The sequence below is a fragment of the Hoplias malabaricus genome, chromosome 16 (assembly GCF_029633855.1).
Source record: "Hoplias malabaricus isolate fHopMal1 chromosome 16, fHopMal1.hap1, whole genome shotgun sequence".
Lineage (NCBI taxonomy): Eukaryota > Metazoa > Chordata > Actinopteri > Characiformes > Erythrinidae > Hoplias > Hoplias malabaricus.
In genome coordinates, this window is record NC_089815.1 from 30355109 (window position 1) to 30374137 (window position 19029).

General features: G+C 46.2%; 1 protein-coding gene across 3 annotated transcripts in view; it reads right to left on the bottom strand.

Annotated features, from left to right (window-relative positions):
* LOC136671465 (phospholipid-transporting ATPase IF-like) overlaps window positions 1-19029 on the bottom strand; it is a 65849-nt gene that overhangs the window by 10288 nt on the left and 36532 nt on the right. For 2 of the 3 annotated variants that reach the window (XM_066647136.1, XM_066647137.1), the window contains exons 19-28: window positions 17824-18027; window positions 16969-17122; window positions 15497-15599; window positions 14688-14833; window positions 13677-13736; window positions 13029-13156; window positions 10331-10469; window positions 9259-9324; window positions 9057-9160; window positions 7446-7611 (exon numbers count right to left, since the gene is read on the bottom strand). In XM_066647136.1, coding sequence (XP_066503233.1) covers window positions 7446-7611; window positions 9057-9160; window positions 9259-9324; window positions 10331-10469; window positions 13029-13156; window positions 13677-13736; window positions 14688-14833; window positions 15497-15599; window positions 16969-17122; window positions 17824-18027 — 1270 coding nt within the window. Of the gene's footprint in view, window positions 1-2446; window positions 2684-7445; window positions 7612-9056; window positions 9161-9258; window positions 9325-10330; window positions 10470-13028; window positions 13157-13676; window positions 13737-14687; window positions 14834-15496; window positions 15600-16968; window positions 17123-17823; window positions 18028-19029 lie in introns of those variants that run through there. The other variant, XM_066647138.1, reaches the window with a different exon arrangement.

Genomic DNA, 19029 nt, shown 5'->3' on the forward strand with positions numbered 1-19029 from the left:
TGAGTGAATGTGTGAATATGTGAATGGATGAGCATGAGAATGATTGACTGTGTGAATGAGTGAGTGACAAAGACTGTGAGAGAGTGAGTGGATATATATAAGTGGGTGAACGTGTGTGTTTGTGTGTCAAAGAGGGAGTGTGTTTCTGAGTGAGTGAGTGTATGTGTCTGTGAGTGTGCGAGTGTGTGAAAGAGTGAGTGTGTTTCTGAGTGAGTGAATGTGTGTGAGTGAGTGAGTGAAAGAGTTACAATACAGCGTTCCATTAGGTGCTTTCCATTTAAAAAAAATGCAATTAAAAGCAGACAAAGAAACAAATAAAGAATACACACAATATAAATGCGAGAGTGAGTGAATGAATGAGTGAATGAGTGAAAAGCCAGTTCTGTGAGGTACCTGGCATCAAAATAAAAAAAAATGGAAGAAAAATAGGTGAGAAACAGTAAAAAATAAAACAGACACAGGATATTTCTAATGACGAGGGAAACCCTGGACTCTACAGGAAGTAAACTGGTTAAAAATGATTGTGTCCTGTTTTATAAAATATACAGCGTAATAAAGTGGAAATGCACAGAGAGACGAGCTCTGGTCTTATTTCTGTTTCACAGAAAGCTCAGCAGCTGCTGGTTTAATAAACGTTTCGTCAGAAATGAGCTGAGTGTGAGTTATTAACACCTCTCTGTGAAGCAGCTCTGCTGCAGATGGACCGCGGCGGGACAGCGTCCGTACGGAGAGATTAAAGCGTGGAGACGTTTGTCCTCGTGCTGTTGTGACTGTAAACAGAGTCGTCGGTGTCCGGCCGTAAACGAGCGGCTCTAATCACACTGACCTCCACGGTGAAACTGCAGGACGACTGAAGAAATACGGAGCCCCTGCGCCCGGACGCTCGGGTTTAATCTGCGCTAAAATGAAATGTGCCGAGTCACAAATCAGCTTTCAGCTCCGGGAGCGTCTCCACACATCAACAGGGTCCTGTTAATTCTGTCTTACACACTGCTGAAAGGGTTAATGCTGCTCTGATAGAAAGGGGTGAGGACACCTTCGCTCTCCTCGTCTAAAATTTGTATCACAGGCTTCAGAACCAGAGAGTGTTCACAGAAGACAAAACATCACACTGCTCCAGGGGTCCTAGAGGTTATAGGTTCGAGTCCCGCTCCGGGTGACTGTCTGTGAGGAGTGTGGTGTGTTCTCGCTGTGTCTGTGTGGGTTTCCTCCGGGTGACTGTCTGTGAGGAATGTGGTGTGTTCTCCCTGTGTCTGCGTGGGTTTCCTCCGGGTGACTGTCTGTGAGGAGTGTGGTGTGTTCTCCCTGTGTCTGTGTTGGTAGACTCCGGACCCACCGCCGCCCTGAACTGGATAAGGGTTACAGATAATGAATGAATGGACGTACCCTCCTCTGGTCAATCCACCTACAAATGTAACTTTTCTTAACAAGTTAAATTACTGCTTTATGCTTTCATTTGCCTTTTACATCTTGCTCCAACCTACAGAATTAATTTGTTTAGTAGCAGATACCAACGCAGCTCACAAAATGACAGAGTGTCCGTCCGCGCACATTCCACAACATCAAGAGACCCTGGGCAAGACTCCTAAAATTACATTAGCTGCAGTGTAGTTATTGAGTCAGTATCCATTTATTGGTGATGAAAAAGCAACAGAAACAGTTACAAAAGAAACTTTATAAACAAGAAAATCAATAAAGGATACAAAAGAAAAAAAAAACATGACGATAATCAAAAATATGACTTCAAACTGGTTTAAAAGCATGCGCACTGATGAGATTCTGAAAGATCTGTTTAAGGCACGAAGGTGAAGGATTCATAAACGCAACATTTACAGAAAAACAGGACAAAAAACTGAAATAAAACATGTTTCCATCAGGCTCCAGTCTGTGACAGGGGTCGAGGACAGGGGACGATAAAGAGATGACAAGGTGATGAACGTACACACATGCACACACACACACACACACACAGACTCAGACAGACACACACACACACGCACACACACACACACGCACACAAACACACACAGACTCAGACAGACACACACATGCACACACGCAGACAGACAGACAGACACACACACACGGACTCAGACAGACACACACTCACACGCACGCACACACACACACACAAACACACACAGACTCAGACAGACACACACATGCACACACGCAGACAGACAGACAGACACACACACGCAGACACACACGCACAGACAGACTCAGACACACAGAGACAGACACACAGAGACAGACAGACACACAGACACACACACAAACACTCACTCAGAGACACACACACACAAACACTGACACACACTCACTCACACACCCAGATGCACATGAACACACACTCACACACACAAACAATCACACACACTCACAGACACACTCACTCGGACAGACACATGCACACACACGCACACACAGACAGACACACACAGACACACAAAGACAGACACAGACAGACAGACAGACACACAGACAGACACACTCATTCACATACACACACACACACACACACACTCGGCTCTATACTGGGCAGTACTACCTAGGCGTGAGGAAGTGCTGCATCAAAGCTGGAGGAAGCAGAAGCAGCTAACAGCTGCCAATTGTCCTCCCCTCCGTCCCTGCTTTCAGCAGAGTCATATTCTGAGCCGACTGAAACTTTATCCTCTTCCATCTGGAAGAACAAAACAGCTGGTTAAGGCTCGTGGACGGGAGAAAACAGGAGAGATGTGCGAAATAAACGCAAACGTGAGCAAGAAAACGGCCCCATTCCACTGCAGAAAGCCTCTCTTTGGTTTCATCAGCTCTGAGACCCTGGACCTGTTTCTGCTCCAAAGGTGAGCCAGGCCACTAGGTGTCAGTATAACGGCTATTTCATTATTATTACTGATACATAGATTACTGCTATTAAATATCAGTATAAAAACAAGGCATTTAACCTGTTATTAGCTGATGTCATGTGTCACATGGAAGGGAGATCATTTTCTGTGCTCACAGCAATGAAATACACAAAACTAATCGCTGTGCATCAGCAGCATGCGGCTTAGGAAAGAAACGCCAGCTTTACGGCATCCAACACAAGCAAGTGGATTAAACAAAAACAAACGAAAAAAGCATCCACTAAAAACAAGGGCTGATCTGAAGCTCTGGGATGAAAGAGTGGGGTCGTGCTGCAGTGACTATAAAGACGTATCTGAACAGCAGTTCCCCCCCGTATCCGCCAATCCTCCAAGACGTTCTGCAGATGGAGCTGCGGGAAACACCGAACCCAAGGCCTGTCGCTATAGGGATTTTCTGTGGTTTAAATGTTGTCCTAGAATTAATTGCAATAAACAATATCACTGTTATTTTAAGATGTTTTTATGGCAGTGATATCACTGTAAAATAATGGTGCTTTTCCAACGTATGGGATCAGCTCGACTCGCTTTTTCCACTAGCACTGATCCCCCCGCAAAATAGTCGGATAAAAACAAACGTGAAAGCTGCTGTAACTTCAGAGACTTTGATACTGAGGTCAGGGAAAATTAATTAAGACGGTTGAATATGTTCATAACCAAGGTCAACCACAGGTCACTAAAACCATGGACACACGAGGACACCTGCATCTGTAAATCCACAGAGCGCCGTGCCGGTGACTGGGAGTTACTCTCAGGGTCATGCTGCAGGTCGCTGTGTCTCAGCCACAGAAACAGACAGAGCTTATACATCATGCAGGTTTGAGGCTGTAAAGGCATGCAGAGTGAAGTGTGTGACTTCAGCTTGTTTTATTTGATCCTTTCCCTTCCTCTTTCTCTCACTTTCTTGTTCATCCTCCCTCTTCTGCTCACGGCAGTCTCCTGAGCGCTGGTTATTTAAGGGTTAAATGGCTCTCTGTTCTTCTGGGGAGATGTGTGTCAGACACCAGCCACGTGGGGCTTCAATTATTGGGCTTTTAATGAATTAATAACACACTGTACACAAAAATAATAATCAAAATAATGGCTCTGAATTCAAAACTAAGTATTGATCCTGAAACTGTGGGCATCACGGCCTCCACACCGTCAGGAAACTGAACCTTTACAGAAGTGTTTTAAACAGAAAAACAAGCTAAAAGCCTGGAATCAGACCGGAGTGGATAAATCTAATGAAATGAAGCTTAACTATCACCCACTGAGAGTTCGGCTGAAAGAACAAGATGCGTTACATTCAGGCGCCTCTTATTTTCAGTGAAAATAAGTCGTCACACCTTTACTGGACTCGTTAGTTTGGCCACAGCATGCAGCACGAGACCGAGGGACGGAGGGATGGAGGGATGGAGGATGGAGGGGACGATGGAGGGGTTGGGGGTGTAGGTCGTCCTACTCTACCTAATCTTGCCGAGCTGATTCTTGGCTCTGGAGAGCGGCTGCAGAGCGATGAAGTCGTCACCTATAGCGACGCGGTTGGAGTACATCTACAGAGCGAGAGCAGGTCAAACACAGGGTCAGAATAAAGGACAAAGACAAGAGAGAAACACAAAACACACACACACACAAATACAGATGTATACACACAGAAACAGGCATTCGACAGAAGAGAGTCATGATGGGCCTGACACTTTGGACCTTGTTTCTGACGAATTTATTACTCATTTATTTATTTTTTTATTTATTTAATGCAATCATTGAACATATTTACTTTACTTCATTCAGTCATTCATTCATTCATTATAAATTCTATTACAATTATTAATTCCTAACCTCTTACTGAATCCCATCCCACGTGTGTGTGACTATTTTAGACTCTACAGTAGATTCTCTCTTTTTCTCTCTCTCTCACACACACACATATCTTGGCATCTTTCCTCCTGACTCAGCAATACTCACACACACAACAAGCACAAATAAAAATCCACACAGACGTTCAGACAGACAGAGAGAGAGAGAGAGAGAGGGCGACAGAGAGAGAGGGAGACAGAGACAGAGAAAGAGAGAGGGAGGGAGACAGAGAAAGAGAGAGGGAGGGAGACAGAGAGAGAGGGAGACAGAGACAGAGAGAGAGACAGAGAGAGGGAGGGAGACAGAGAAAGAGAGGGAGACAGACAGAGAAAGAGAGAGGGAGGGAGACAGAGAGAGAGGGAGACAGAGACAGAGAGACAGAGAGAGAGGGGAAGGGAGACAGAGAGAGAGAGGGAGATATAGAGAGAAAGAGGAAGGCAGAGAGAGAGAGGGAGACAGAGAGACACACTGCAAACGAGAGCTCTCACTATGACACAGACAGGAAACAGGAAACAAAGAGAAGAGAACAAACACACGTCTGACTGCTGCAGCTCTGAGAGAAACGTCACCTGCGTGAGTGTTTACACAGCAGTAAAACACACCAGCCACACCTCGCCCAGCGGCGAGAGTCAGCCTTAACCCTTCACTGAGCTTTCACTGAGCTACAGAATCATTCAAACAGGAAAAGGAATGATTCAAAATATACAGTGTTTACAGAATCATTTAAGAGTTGATAAATATTTCAGAGTCGCTGTGAAATCACACCGAGCCGTCACTGGATGATAATGTGTAGTAGTTACAGAATAATTCATACTGCTAACGTAATAAAAAACAACAGACACTGGAAAACACAAAGCAGTCGCTAAGTAATTCATAACAGAATGATTCATAATTACTTTTAGACTTCAACAGAAACATTCACAGCACTTTCTGTACATGCAGCGAACACATTCACATTCAGAGTGTTCTCTATAAGAGTCCTGCAAGCTCCGAATCATTTAAACAACAACTCTTCTATTCTGACAACCTCTGACTGACCCAGATACACGGCTGGGTTCCTTCTCAGGAAGAAGGCGCCACCGCCACAAAAAACCACCCAGGCCTTTATCTGCATCATCGTACAACCAGCGCAACTGTGGGTAACATATCAACACAGTCTTCTTCTGGTGGTGAACCGCCCACCTGCTGTGTGTGAGCGGCGGTGCGAGGAATTCACACTCGATTTCTGAAGAACACACCATGAGCTTTAAGTAACGCAAGCTTTACTCCTCATCAATAACAGCGCTTTTACGATGATGAGAGAAACACCCCCTCAGAACAGAGATCGTTCTCAGCGCTGCAGTGACACTGACGTGGTGGTGGTGTGTTGTGCTGGTGTAGAGTGGATCAGACACAGCAGTGCTGCTGGAGTTTTTAAACCCTGTGTCCACTCTCTGTCCACTCTGTGAGACACTCCTCCCTCGTTGGTCCACCTTGTAGATGTAAAGTCAGAGACAGTAGCTCATCTGTCGCTGCACGGTGTGTGTCGCTCGTCCTCTAGTCCTTCATCAGTGACACAGGACGCTGTCGGCTGGATGTTTTTGGTCGGTGGACTGTTCTCGGTCCAGACACTGAGGGGTTTAAAAACTCCAGCAGCACTGCTGTGTCTGATCCACTCTACACCAGCACAACACACACTAACACACCACCACCACGTCAGTGTCACTGCAGCGCTGAGAATGATCCACCACCACATCACACCTGCTCTGTGGGGGTCCTGAGCGCTGAGGAACAGGGGGAGAGAGGGGTAACAAAGTATGCAGAGCAACAGATGAACTAGATTCTTTGAAGAGAGATGTTTGCTGATGTTTCTGGGACAGATCACAAACAACAGTGGTCTATAGTTTCCACAGGAAGCGGTGGTTTCTAAAATAGACCCTGAGTGTGAGGGGCTGCGTCTCAAACGGCTCACTGCACCCTACGTAGTGCACTAGTGAGGTAATTAAGTTATGGTTTTTATACCCAAAGCAGTGCATGTCTCATATACAGTCATTTCTACGCCGCCAGACAGCACCATGTTTATAAAGTAGTTCAGTTCCTACTCTCCACACAAAAGCAGAACATTATTTACTGGTTTTTAAACCTAGTTCCCTTCGCCTTCGTTCTGAAACGTCAGACGTGGAACCAAAAGTGTGATCCCAGCCGATTAAGAGCTGTAAAACCCTCTTGGTGAAACATAGTGATGTCATGACCTTTTTTAGCAGCGTGAAAGCTGCAGTCCTAGCTTCGTTAGTCACTTTTCTGTGCATCATTTGAAGAGAAGAAACATGAATTCAAATGAATTCCAAAGAAAGCACGGTTATTCCGGTTTAACACGGTTTAACAAGTACGAATTAAACATCACTGCATCCAGAGTTGTTTACGCCACTTTGAAAATGAATGTGTTCTGTTTGAGTGACAGTACATTGTTGTATGTGTTGTGTATCATTCATACATTTATACATTCTTCCCCATTTCACCCACAGCCAAGGTTTGAGAACCAGCCTCTGTGTGTGTGTGTGTGTGTGAGTGAAGCCATGCTGTGGCGTGAGTGACATGCGTTCTTTAGCGTGAGTTTCCTGTGGGTGGCCTGAGAGCCGAGTGTAGTACAGATATTAAACTGAAGGAAGAGTGGGCCACATGACGCCATGCAAAACGGTGCGATCAGTGTGTGGACCTCACCTGGCTCTTCTGCGTGCTGGTGGGTTGCAGGTGTCTGTAAAACACCTTCTTGATGACGTCAGGGAACAGGCAGGTAATGACGATGATGATGATGGCGAACCAGGCCGAACCGCTGGACAGAAGCTGGACGAACACGAAGTACATGTCCTGTGTGTGCAGGAACGGCCTGTAGGGGGCAGAACAGGTCACGCGTTTCAGTTATAAATCTTCTGACTGTTGACTGTGAAATGCTGTGCTACTGGAGCTCTTGTGACAGGGGTGTGACCGGGGGCGGGCTGTGGTCGATGATGCAAGTTTTCCTCTCTAGTTCATCATATAAAACCTTTCATTCATTCATTCATCTATTCATAAGCGCTTTATTCTCACCGTGGGACACATCAGAGCTGCTCTGTTAGAGCCAGTGGAGCTAATAAAGCGGACAATGTGTGTTTATATATAAAGTGTGGCACGGTGGCGCAGCAGGTAGGTGTTGCAGTCACACAGCTCCAGGGACCTGGAGGTTGTGGGTTCGATTCCCGCTCCGGGTGACTGTCTGTGAGGAGTGTGGTGTGTTCTCCCTGTGTCTGCGTGGGTTTTCTCCGGGTGACTGTCTGTGAGGAGTGTGGTGTGTTCTCTCTGTGTCTGCGTGGGTTTCCTCCGGGTGACTGTCTGTGAGGAGTGTGGTGTGTTCTCTCTGTGTCTGCGTGGGTTTCCTCCAGGTGACTGTCTGATAGGAGTGTTGTGTGTTCTCTCTGTTTCTGCGTGGGTTTCCTCCGGGTGACTGTCTGTGAGGAGTGTGGTGTGTTCTCTCTGTGTCTGCGTGGGTTTCCTCCGGGTGACTGTCTGTGAGGAGTGTGGTGTGTTCTCTCTGTGTCTGCGTGGGTTTCCTCCGGGTGACTGTCTGTGAGGAGTGTGGTGTGTTCTCTCTGTTTCTGCGTGGGTTTCCTCCGGGTGACTGTATGTGAGGAGTGTGGTGTGTTCTCTCTGTGTCTGCGTGGGTTTCCTCCGGGTGACTGTCTGTGAGGAGTGTGGTGTGTTCTCTCTGTGTCTGCGTGGGTTTCCTCCGGGTGACTGTCTGTGAGGAGTGTGGTGTGTTCTCTCTGTGTCTGCGTGGGTTTCCTCCGGGTGACTGTCTGTGAGGAGTGTGGTGTGTTCTCTCTGTTTCTGCGTGGGTTTCCTCCGGGTGACTGTATGTGAGGAGTGTGGTGTGTTCTCTCTGTGTCTGCGTGGGTTTCCTCCGGGTGACTGTCTGTGAGGAGTGTGGTGTGTTCTCTCTGTGTCTGCGTGGGTTTCCTCCGGGTGACTGTCTGATAGGAGTGTGGTGTGTTCTCTCTGTTTCTGCGTGGGTTTCCTCCGGGTGACTGTCTGTGAGGAGTGTGGTGTGTTCTCTCTGTGTCTGCGTGGGTTTCCTCCTTCCTCACTACATTCTCTACCCCACTGACATAACAGCAGCTCAGCGCACACAATAACACCATATCCTTAAACGACTGTAAAGACTCCCTCGAGCGGAGATGATGCTCTTCATTTAAAACATCCTGGACGAGCAGAGTCGCTTTTTTCACCCCAATGACAACACCTTAATCTGTGGTGAGTGTCGAGGCCGTTCTGAAAAAAAAGAAAGGGTTTTGGTACCAAATGATTCCTCCGTAAAACAGCGAGAAGATGAAGTAGAAGGCGATGGAGCCCCACGTGACGAAGTGATTGATCCACGTCCAGAAGTGTGTCTCCAGGGCCAGCTGTGGACGGAGAAGAGCATGTTGTAGTTCTGTGGTCAGCTCTGTGTGAGAAGATCGCGATTAATTCATACATTTAATGAAATAAAATACACCTTTACCTTTAAAGTCACTGTAATAACCATCACGGTGAACACCAAGGTGCCGAAGGTCCAGTTTCCGAACATCTGCCGAACAAAATCAATATTTATATAATGAAGCCTAAAGAAATCTCAGCGCCTGACGCTAAACATTAGACTTTAACATGCGTGAGAACTGCAGAGACAGGGTTTTATTATTCCATTCACTTTCACTAAATAAACCAGTGTCTCAGAACAGTGCTCGGCTTCAGGAGAAAACCCAGAGCACGGCACATCACCGGAAGCTATTTGTTTCTTTATTTTCATGCAAAGCCGAGTGGGAGAACATTTCCAACGCCATGTGGTAATTGAAGATGGCACTGAATCAAAAGGACACTGATGAGAGGCTCTAGCACACAGTGGAGAAACAACATAAAAACAAAGAACCCATGCGGCAGAGACAGCTGCTGTTAGTGAAGAGAAGACATGCATCAAACCGTAATCCGATCAAACTCTTACCAGCTGCCTGTTAGCTCGCAAAATCTGAAAACATGCAGAGCATGACGAGAAAAAAAGAGAGAAAACAGAGAGAAACAGAGAAATGGAGAGAGAGACACAGGATGAGAAGGAAAGCGAAAGAAATGGAGGAAAGAATAAGCCAACAGCTACAGACGACGGGTCGTGTTTTGAACCTTGAGGAAAACTTGATTGATGTCTGTTATTTCAGTAAAGAATGTGAATCTAATAAAACAAGCCTAATGTCACCGTGCTCAGTGTCGATCAGGGAGGAGGAGTATAAAGCCTCACAGCCCTGGTGTGGAGCAGTGGAACGGTGCTCTCTGGAGTTCCTCTGGGATGAGCTGCAGTGGTGTTTGTTTAGGACTAATCATCTAACATCAACACCTGACTTCCCTGATGTTTATGAGGCTTAATTTAATTAAATCTGCACAGTAAATATTCAAATGTCTCCCGTAACACCTTCAGAGAAGTGTAGAGACTGCAGTAAACAGAATGCACTCCTGATTAATACCCTGCAGTTTAGAAGATCTGTTGCATTATCAGGTGTATGTGTGTGTGTGTCTGTGTGTGTGTGTGTCTGTGTGTAGACTCAGACCTGTCCATTTCCCATCAGAGAGGTGTCCTCTCCCATCAGGATGTAGGAGCCGAAGAAGAAGACGAAGGCGTGGCAGAAGCCCAGGATCGTCCAATACAAAAAGGTTTTGAAGGAGAGCAGGGAATTCTTACTGATATCTCTGTTAAAGTCGAGGGACACAAGTCAGTGTTCCGAAGGGTTTACACATGTGGGTTCAATTCCCTGAAAATTCAAAATATCAGAAATTTTTTCCAGACTGTGTGTGTGAGATGTACCTGTAGGGCGAGTGTAACAGGTGTGTGACTGTGTGATGTACCTGTAGGGCGAGTGTAACAGGTGTGTGACTGTGTGATGTACCTGTAGGGCGAGTGTAACGGGTGTGTGACTGTGTGATGTACCTGTAGGGCGAGTGTAACGGGTGTGTGGCTGTGTGATGTACATGTAGGGCGAGTGTAACGGGTGTGTGGCTGTGTGATGTACCTGTAGGGCGAGTGTAACGGGTGTGTGGCTGTGTGATGTACCAGTAGGGCGAGTGTAACGGGTGTGTGACTGTGTGATGTACCAGTAGGGCGAGTGTAACGGGTGTGTGACTGTGTGATGTACCAGTAGGGCGAGTGTAACGGGTGTGTGACTGTGTGATGTACCAGTAGGGCGAGTGTAACAGGTGTGTGACTGTGTGATGTACCTGTAGGGCGAGTGTAACGGGTGTGTGACTGTGTGATGTACCAGTAGGGCGAGTGTAACGGGTGTGTGACTGTGTGATGTACCAGTAGGGCGAGTGTAACGGGTGTGTGACTGTGTGATGTACCAGTAGGGCGAGTGTAACGGGTATGTGACTGTGTGATGTACCAGTAGGGCGAGTGTAACGGGTGTGTGACTGTGTGATGTACCTGTAGGGCGAGTGTAACGGGTGTGTGGCTGTGTGATGTACCTGTAGGGCGAGTGTAACGGGTGTGTGGCTGTGTGATGTACCTGTAGGGCGAGTGTAACGGGTGTGTGGCTGTGTGATGTACCTGTAGGGCGAGTGTAACGGGTGTGTGACTGTGTGATGTACCTGTAGGGCGAGTGTAACGGGTGTGTGGCTGTGTGATGTACCTGTAGGGCGAGTGTAACGGGTGTGTGACTGTGTGATGTACCAGTAGGGCGAGTGTAACGGGTGTGTGACTGTGTGATGTACCAGTAGGGCGAGTGTAACGGGTGTGTGACTGTGTGATGTACCTGTAGGGCGAGTGTAACGGGTGTGTGACTGTGTGATGTACCTGTAGAGCGAGTGTAACAGGTGTGTGACTGTGTGATGTACCTGTAGGGCGAGTGTAACGGGTGTGTAACCGTGTGATGTACCTGTAGGGCGAGTGTAACGGGTGTGTGACTGTGTGATGTACCTGTAGGGCGAGTGTAACGGGTGTGTGACTGTGTGATGTACCTGTAGGGCGAGTGTAACGGGTGTGTGACTGTGTGATGTACCTGTAGAGCGAGTGTAACAGGTGTGTGACTGTGTGATGTACCTGTAGGGCGAGTGTAACGGGTGTGTAACCGTGTGATGTACCTGTAGGGCGAGTGTAACGGGTGTGTGACTGTGTGATGTACCTGTAGGGCGAGTGTAACGGGTGTGTGACTGTGTGATGTACATGTAGAGCGAGTGTAACAGGTGTGTGACTGTGTGATGTACCTGTAGGGCGAGTGTAACAGGTGTGTGACTGTGTGATGTACCTGTAGGGCGAGTGTAACGGGTGTGTGGCTGTGTGATGTACCTGTAGGGCGAGTGTAACGGGTGTGTGGCTGTGTGATGTACCTGTAGGGCGAGTGTAACGGGTGTGTGGCTGTGTGATGTACCTGTAGGGCGAGTGTAACGGGTGTGTGGCTGTGTGATGTACCTGTAGGGCGAGTGTAACGGGTGTGTGACTGTGTGATGTACCTGTAGGGCGAGTGTAACGGGTGTGTGGCTGTGTGATGTACCTGTAGGGCGAGTGTAACGGGTGTGTGACTGTGTGATGTACCAGTAGGGCGAGTGTAACGGGTGTGTGACTGTGTGATGTACCAGTAGGGCGAGTGTAACGGGTGTGTGACTGTGTGATGTACCTGTAGGGCGAGTGTAACGGGTGTGTGACTGTGTGATGTACCTGTAGAGCGAGTGTAACAGGTGTGTGACTGTGTGATGTACCTGTAGGGCGAGTGTAACGGGTGTGTAACCGTGTGATGTACCTGTAGGGCGAGTGTAACGGGTGTGTGACTGTGTGATGTACCTGTAGGGCGAGTGTAACGGGTGTGTGACTGTGTGATGTACCTGTAGAGCGAGTGTAACAGGTGTGTGACTGTGTGATGTACCTGTAGGGCGAGTGTAACGGGTGTGTAACCGTGTGATGTACCTGTAGGGCGAGTGTAACGGGTGTGTGACTGTGTGATGTACCTGTAGGGCGAGTGTAACGGGTGTGTGACTGTGTGATGTACATGTAGAGCGAGTGTAACAGGTGTGTGACTGTGTGATGTACCTGTAGGGCGAGTGTAACAGGTGTGTGACTGTGTGATGTACCTGTAGTGTGCGTGTAAAGGGTGTGTGACCGTGTGATGTACCTGTAGAGCGAGTGTAACAGGTGTGTGACTGTGTGATGTACCTGTAGGATGAGTGTAACGGGTGTGTGATGTACCTGTAGAGCGAGTGTAACAGGTGTGTGACTGTGTGATGTACCTGTAGGATGAGTGTAACGGGTGTGTGATGTACCTGTAAAGTGCAGGTTTGCTCTGCAGCACGTGTGGATGGACGAGCTGCTCAAAGAGGCTGTACATCAGGATGGGGAGAGAGGTGAAGCAGATGTTGTACAGCGTCAGATAAACACTGTCGTAAAGGGTCTGAAAAACACCACAGTGTGTGTGTGTGAGATGAAGAACTGAGGTCATATTTAGGCTAATACAGTGACCTAGTGTTTATGGGTCTGAAAGGATGTGTAGCTGTTACTGAGAAAAGGAAATAGACACACAAGAGGAATCTAGAGCAGTTTAGAGCCACCCTTTCACAATGAAGTCATAACATTTGTTATAAAATAACTACATTTTAAACTAACAAATACAGAACAACCAATCAAACGAGAGCTCATTTACATAAATCAGCCTTATAGGCACAGCAAGGGAGAAAGTGATGTAGGAAAAAAGTTGAGCGGAAATGAATTAAGGCTATTTTTTTCAAACATAAATAATAAGAATAAAGCAGACTAAGAGTTCTTTATTAACAACTCCCTATTCACAACTAAGTGCAGTGTAAAGGAGGAGATAAGACAGAGGACAAGTACAGAAAAGCATGGTCTTACAGAAAAACACACACAATAAAACACAATGAGACTCAGAACAAGCACATAAATAAACACACACTTACTTGCTGTGAAAACAGACAGAAGAACTGGTATAAAAACTGGGGTGTGATAAAGCACACATTCTACAAGAAAATAAATGAAAAATTCCTCATGAGCAACATGCCTCCATCACAGTCAGATACAACTTGGAAAACATCCGTGCACGTGAAATATTCATGATGTATTTATGAACAGCACAGTAACACTCCAGAAAGCACCAGTGGCACTGAGACACAAACACAAGAATTTGTGGAGAGATGAGAGCACTGAGTAAAAACGGAGAAGAAAGAGAACAGAGTGAAAACGGCTAAAAACCAGAGCTTCTGCTCCTCGCTCCTCACTGCTGTGCGCTCGGGGTCGGGGTGAACAGCGAGCGGCTCATTATCATTTAAAGGAACAGGTGCTGAAAGATTGAAATATTACAAATGTGTTTAAAAATCATGTCATTGTTATTGAAACATTTCATATTGCAATATATATATATTGATATTATTGTCGAGACCTACTATATGGCATCTATATATGTTTCCCGCAGCCTTATCATACAAATATTATTTACTGCTTACTGGACATTGTACACCCAAATATAATATTCAGTAAGGGTGTAGGAAAAAATCGATATGAGCTCGAATCAAGTTTCTAACATTGAACGATTCAGAATTGATTCTCATTTTCAAAAAATGGGGTGTGTGTAGTGGTGCAGTGTCGTGTTACGGTGTTTGTTGTTGCGCCGCTAAAGTATGGAGGATGAAGAAAAAAAATCCAACCGACTCCACGGTCTTTGAAAGCAACCATTTGGAAACACTTGAAAGATTCGAATCAAATTGAAAAAATCGAATCGTGACCCCAAGAATCAAATCGTGGGATTCCCAAAGATTCACAGCCCTAATATTCAGTTAGCAGCAGGAACACCTCAGTATCGTTCTGCTAAAGGAGTGTTACTGTACTGTTAATTCATATTCTCTAATTACTTGATGTATGTGAAGTTATCGTAAACAAAACCAAAGAGATCAAAGAGTTTCTGACAAACGTACCTTGTAGAAAAAGTACTGGACGAGGGTGGCTATTCGAATGTAGTAGAAGTGGCCGTGGACGAGCAGCAGTTTGGCGAGGAACTTGAACCTCGCGATTGCATAGTCGCTGTTTCTCACAGCTTGTCTTCCCTCTTTTCCCATGATGCCTGCACACAACTCAATTTGTTTAGCCCCATCAGCAAGAACACCAACCCCTGCATTAACATTTTAATTGTGTGGATTTCTCCTGGGTTTTAAAACCCTGATCAGAGCCTCTTCTGTATCTGTTTACGCTCTGATCGATGAGATTAAGATTCATTAGGAAAAGACACAATGCACCATTCCATCAGGTTCTGATTTGATTATTTGGAGCAATTTGGAAAAATTCAGCTAAATGTGAAGAGGTCCTCAGTGTGTACAGTCTTTACAGCAAGCATGGAACTAAATGGGACACTGAAGCAGCTGCACATGAGACTTATATTCTCTATTCACAAAGCCAAGCATGTGCTAGAGGGGTATGAAACCCCCGAGCGCTGGGTTGTAGAGTGATGGACCACCATCTTACATTCTGGGGATGATTTAGGATCTGGTCCCCATCATTCAACACTCGTACCTGACCTTTCTAATAGCAACGTTTCAGTATCTAATGTAAAACCTCACCACAGGCGCACACACACACTCCCACACACTTATATATGAATGCAGTGAGTGGCCAGAAGCCATCTCCCTTCTCTCCTGAACTGTGTGGAATACAAATATAAATATATTCCACACACTGCTATGGAGCGATGCTAATTAGGTGTGTTTCATATCTTAAAAGGGGCACTCACCAATTCCAACATGGGCCTCCTGGATCATACTGACATCATTGGCTCCGTCTCCGACGGCTAATGTAATGGGTTTTTCTGGAGACGTCTTCAGCAAACGCACCACCTGAAACACACCCACTTTAATCAGTCTTCGTCTGAGGACATCAGTGTCGCCGGGCGATTAAACGCGGTCTGAGGACATCGCTAACTGCGACCTGTGGCTCCAGCTCCACAGTCCAGGATTACTAACGTCTGGCTCAGAGCAGCAATCACTCTCTCTCACCAACACAATCTAAGCAACAGTGTTAATTAGTGTTTTAACCACTTATTATTTCTCAGGACTTCTTCATAGTCACTGAATCAACCAGTTTCTGCTCCATAGGGAGGGTCCCCTACATCGGGGTGGCCATGCTTCAAAGGTAAAGGGTTCCTGATTAACGCAGGTAACTGGGAGTCTGTGTACCTTTATTTTTCATACAGTCTCCTTTCTTCAAAGGTGCTCAGACTCTCACTCACTCTCTATTTACTGTTTCACTTATTCATCCGTAGACGTTCATGTAAACACGAGTTAGGTCGAGTATGATGCAGTGACGTCTGCGCCCTAAGGGTGGGCGATGTGGCCCTAAAATAATATCATGATATTCTGGGCGATATATACACAACACTAATTTTGTTGTCTGTTTGTGTAATTAATACAAGTATTTTTCAATGTTGTTACATTAATTGAATTAGGGATGCATGAATATTGATACTAGTAGTGGATATTTGCCCGATACAGTGTTCATTTACTCGTATTCGTAATCGCAACAGAGGCTCAGACCATAGGGATGTATTTAAGCATTCCCTATATTTAATATATATTAATAATATTAGATGCTTCTTTCATTTCTGAGATTTCTACATCTGATATTTTATAACCAAAGTCACTCCACCTTTTTGGAGCCACTTTCCACCGTACGTCACTGTGGCTAAATCACTTGTGTAAAGAATGTGTGCTGCATTATGGGTAACTGTATGACGTCAAGTCTGTTCATTAATACATTGAGTTATTTTTTATCTTTTTAAAAATGATGATATTAATGACACACACACACACGCGCACAAAACCACCCCCCCCCCCACACACACACCCACACAGACACACACCCATGCGCACAAAACCACCACCCCCACACACAGACAGACACGTCGACCTGACACTATTTTTCACTTATGCCTTTGCTTTGAAAGTGTCAGGAAAGTGAAAGTGAAACAGACACTAACACTTCAGCTTATTGACAGACCATTTACCTCCTCTCCACCTTAAACATAAATAAAAAGTGTGTGATTCCCACTTTCCACAATCCAAACCGAGCTGATCAAGGCTCAGAAATCTGTGGCGTTAAGATACCGACCTAAACACTAAAGCAGCAGACACTGGGCATTTCTTTAGGGAGTGAGGGACTGAGGGAGTGACGCTCAGGTGTGAGCAGTGACAGTGAGCCTGGACTTGCCTTGGCTTTCTGCAGCGGCGCCATCCTGCAGCAGAGCACAGCAGAGCAGTTCCTACACACTTCCATAAAGAGCTTTTCATGTTCCCTCAGAGCCAGAGACAAGCTTGCTCCATCCACCACCAGACCGTGCTGAATCACATGATCTTCTTTAATCCTGCACACACACACACACACACATCATTAAGTCCTCTCTACACAGCGACCAAACCCTGTGTCATCACAATATTTCACAGCTCACACACAGTGTACGCCTCAGCACATGGTGCTACATCTTAAACACACACCCCTTCATTCAGACTAATGACAGGATGAACACACCCGTGTAGGGTTACGTGAGTCAGCAGCAGTGGTTACACAACCGCTGCACGTGAGAAATATGTTCAGAATTTCAAAACTTTTAAACTTGCTCTGAGACTGACCTACGTCTACATTCCGTGTGTTTAACTCACAGAGAAATGTACTGTTTACCCATCTCCTCGTTTTACTGTGTTCTTTTATTCTCCACAGTTGTATAATGAAAGATTACAGAGACCCCCCTCCTTCTGGAGAAGAGAATGTAATGAACCTTTAGGAACACAACTGGACTCTAACACCACTGCTGTACCTTTAGGGAAAGTATGAACCTGTACCAGTACCAGTATAATTAACTGTACTGAAAGCAAGAGAGCAGGGGAGGGGGGAGAGGGGTGGTGTCCTACCCTCCTCCAGAAGTTACATAGTGCAGTTCCTGCAGTGCTGTGCTCAGAGTAGCAACAGCAGTGATAGAGAAATTGAAAGAGAGAGTTAAATTAAACGTGAAAGTGTTAATGTAGACACCAGTGTGTGTGTGTGTGTGTGTGTGTGTGTGTGTTTTACCTGCGAGCGAGTCTCCGGAGCTGTTCCGCACACTCATGGTCAGATTTCTGTTGTACGAGCTCCAGGACGTTCATGGTGCGATGGAAGTGTCCACACGACAAACTCACGCTCACAGCAGTCTCGTGTTTATCTCCTGTCAGAACCCACACCTTTATCCCGGCCAATCGGAGAGCCTCGATTGTCTCCTGCACCTTGTCCTGCAGCCTGACACACACACACACACACACCATTTAAAATGTGTTAAACAAACAGTTATGTAAAATATATATTTAAACATTTATAAATATGATATAAATATTTTATGACGCATGGACCATAAATAAACAGCTACTTCTTCTTCTTCTTTCGGCTGCTCCCTACTCTCAGGGGTTGCTGCAGCAGATCAGCTGCGATCCAGACCATCGATCTGGCACAGTTTTTACGCCAGATGCCCTTCCTGACGCAACCCTCCCTATTTATCCTGGCTCTGGGACTGGCGCTACTCCGCGATGCATTCCAGTGGCTAGGTACAAACACTCACACATATCATCTGAGTCTCCAATCCACCTACCAACGTGTGTTTTTGGAGCGTGGGAGGAAACCAACGCAGACACAGAGAGAACACACCACACTCCTCACAGACAGTCACCCGGAGGAAACCAACGCAGACACAGAGAGAACACACCACACTCCTCACAGACAGTCACCCGGAGGAAACCCACGCAGACACAGGGAGAACACACCACACTCCTCACAGACAGTCACCCGGAGGAAACCCACCCAGACACAGGGAGAACACACCACACTCCTCACAGACAGTCACCCGGAGGAAACCCACACAGACACAGGGAGAACACACCACACTCCTCACAGACAGTCACCCGGAGGAAACCCACACAGACACAGGGAGAACACACCACACTCCTCACAGACAGTCACCCGGAGGAAACCCACACAGACACAGGGAGAACACACCACACTCCTCACAGACAGTCACCCGGAGTGGGACTCGAACCCACAACCTCCAGGTCCCTGGAGCAGTGACAGAGACACTACCTGCTGCTCCACTGTGACGCCCAAAAAATAAACAGCTACATTAACTTAAATTTAAAGTGAGCTTATTAAACATGTTTGTTTCTAACAAAGGCTCATTATCCAGTAACTGCAATGAAAACATTTGTAACTTGTTTATTTTGTAATAAGTTTATTGGTAGAATCTGGTCAGAA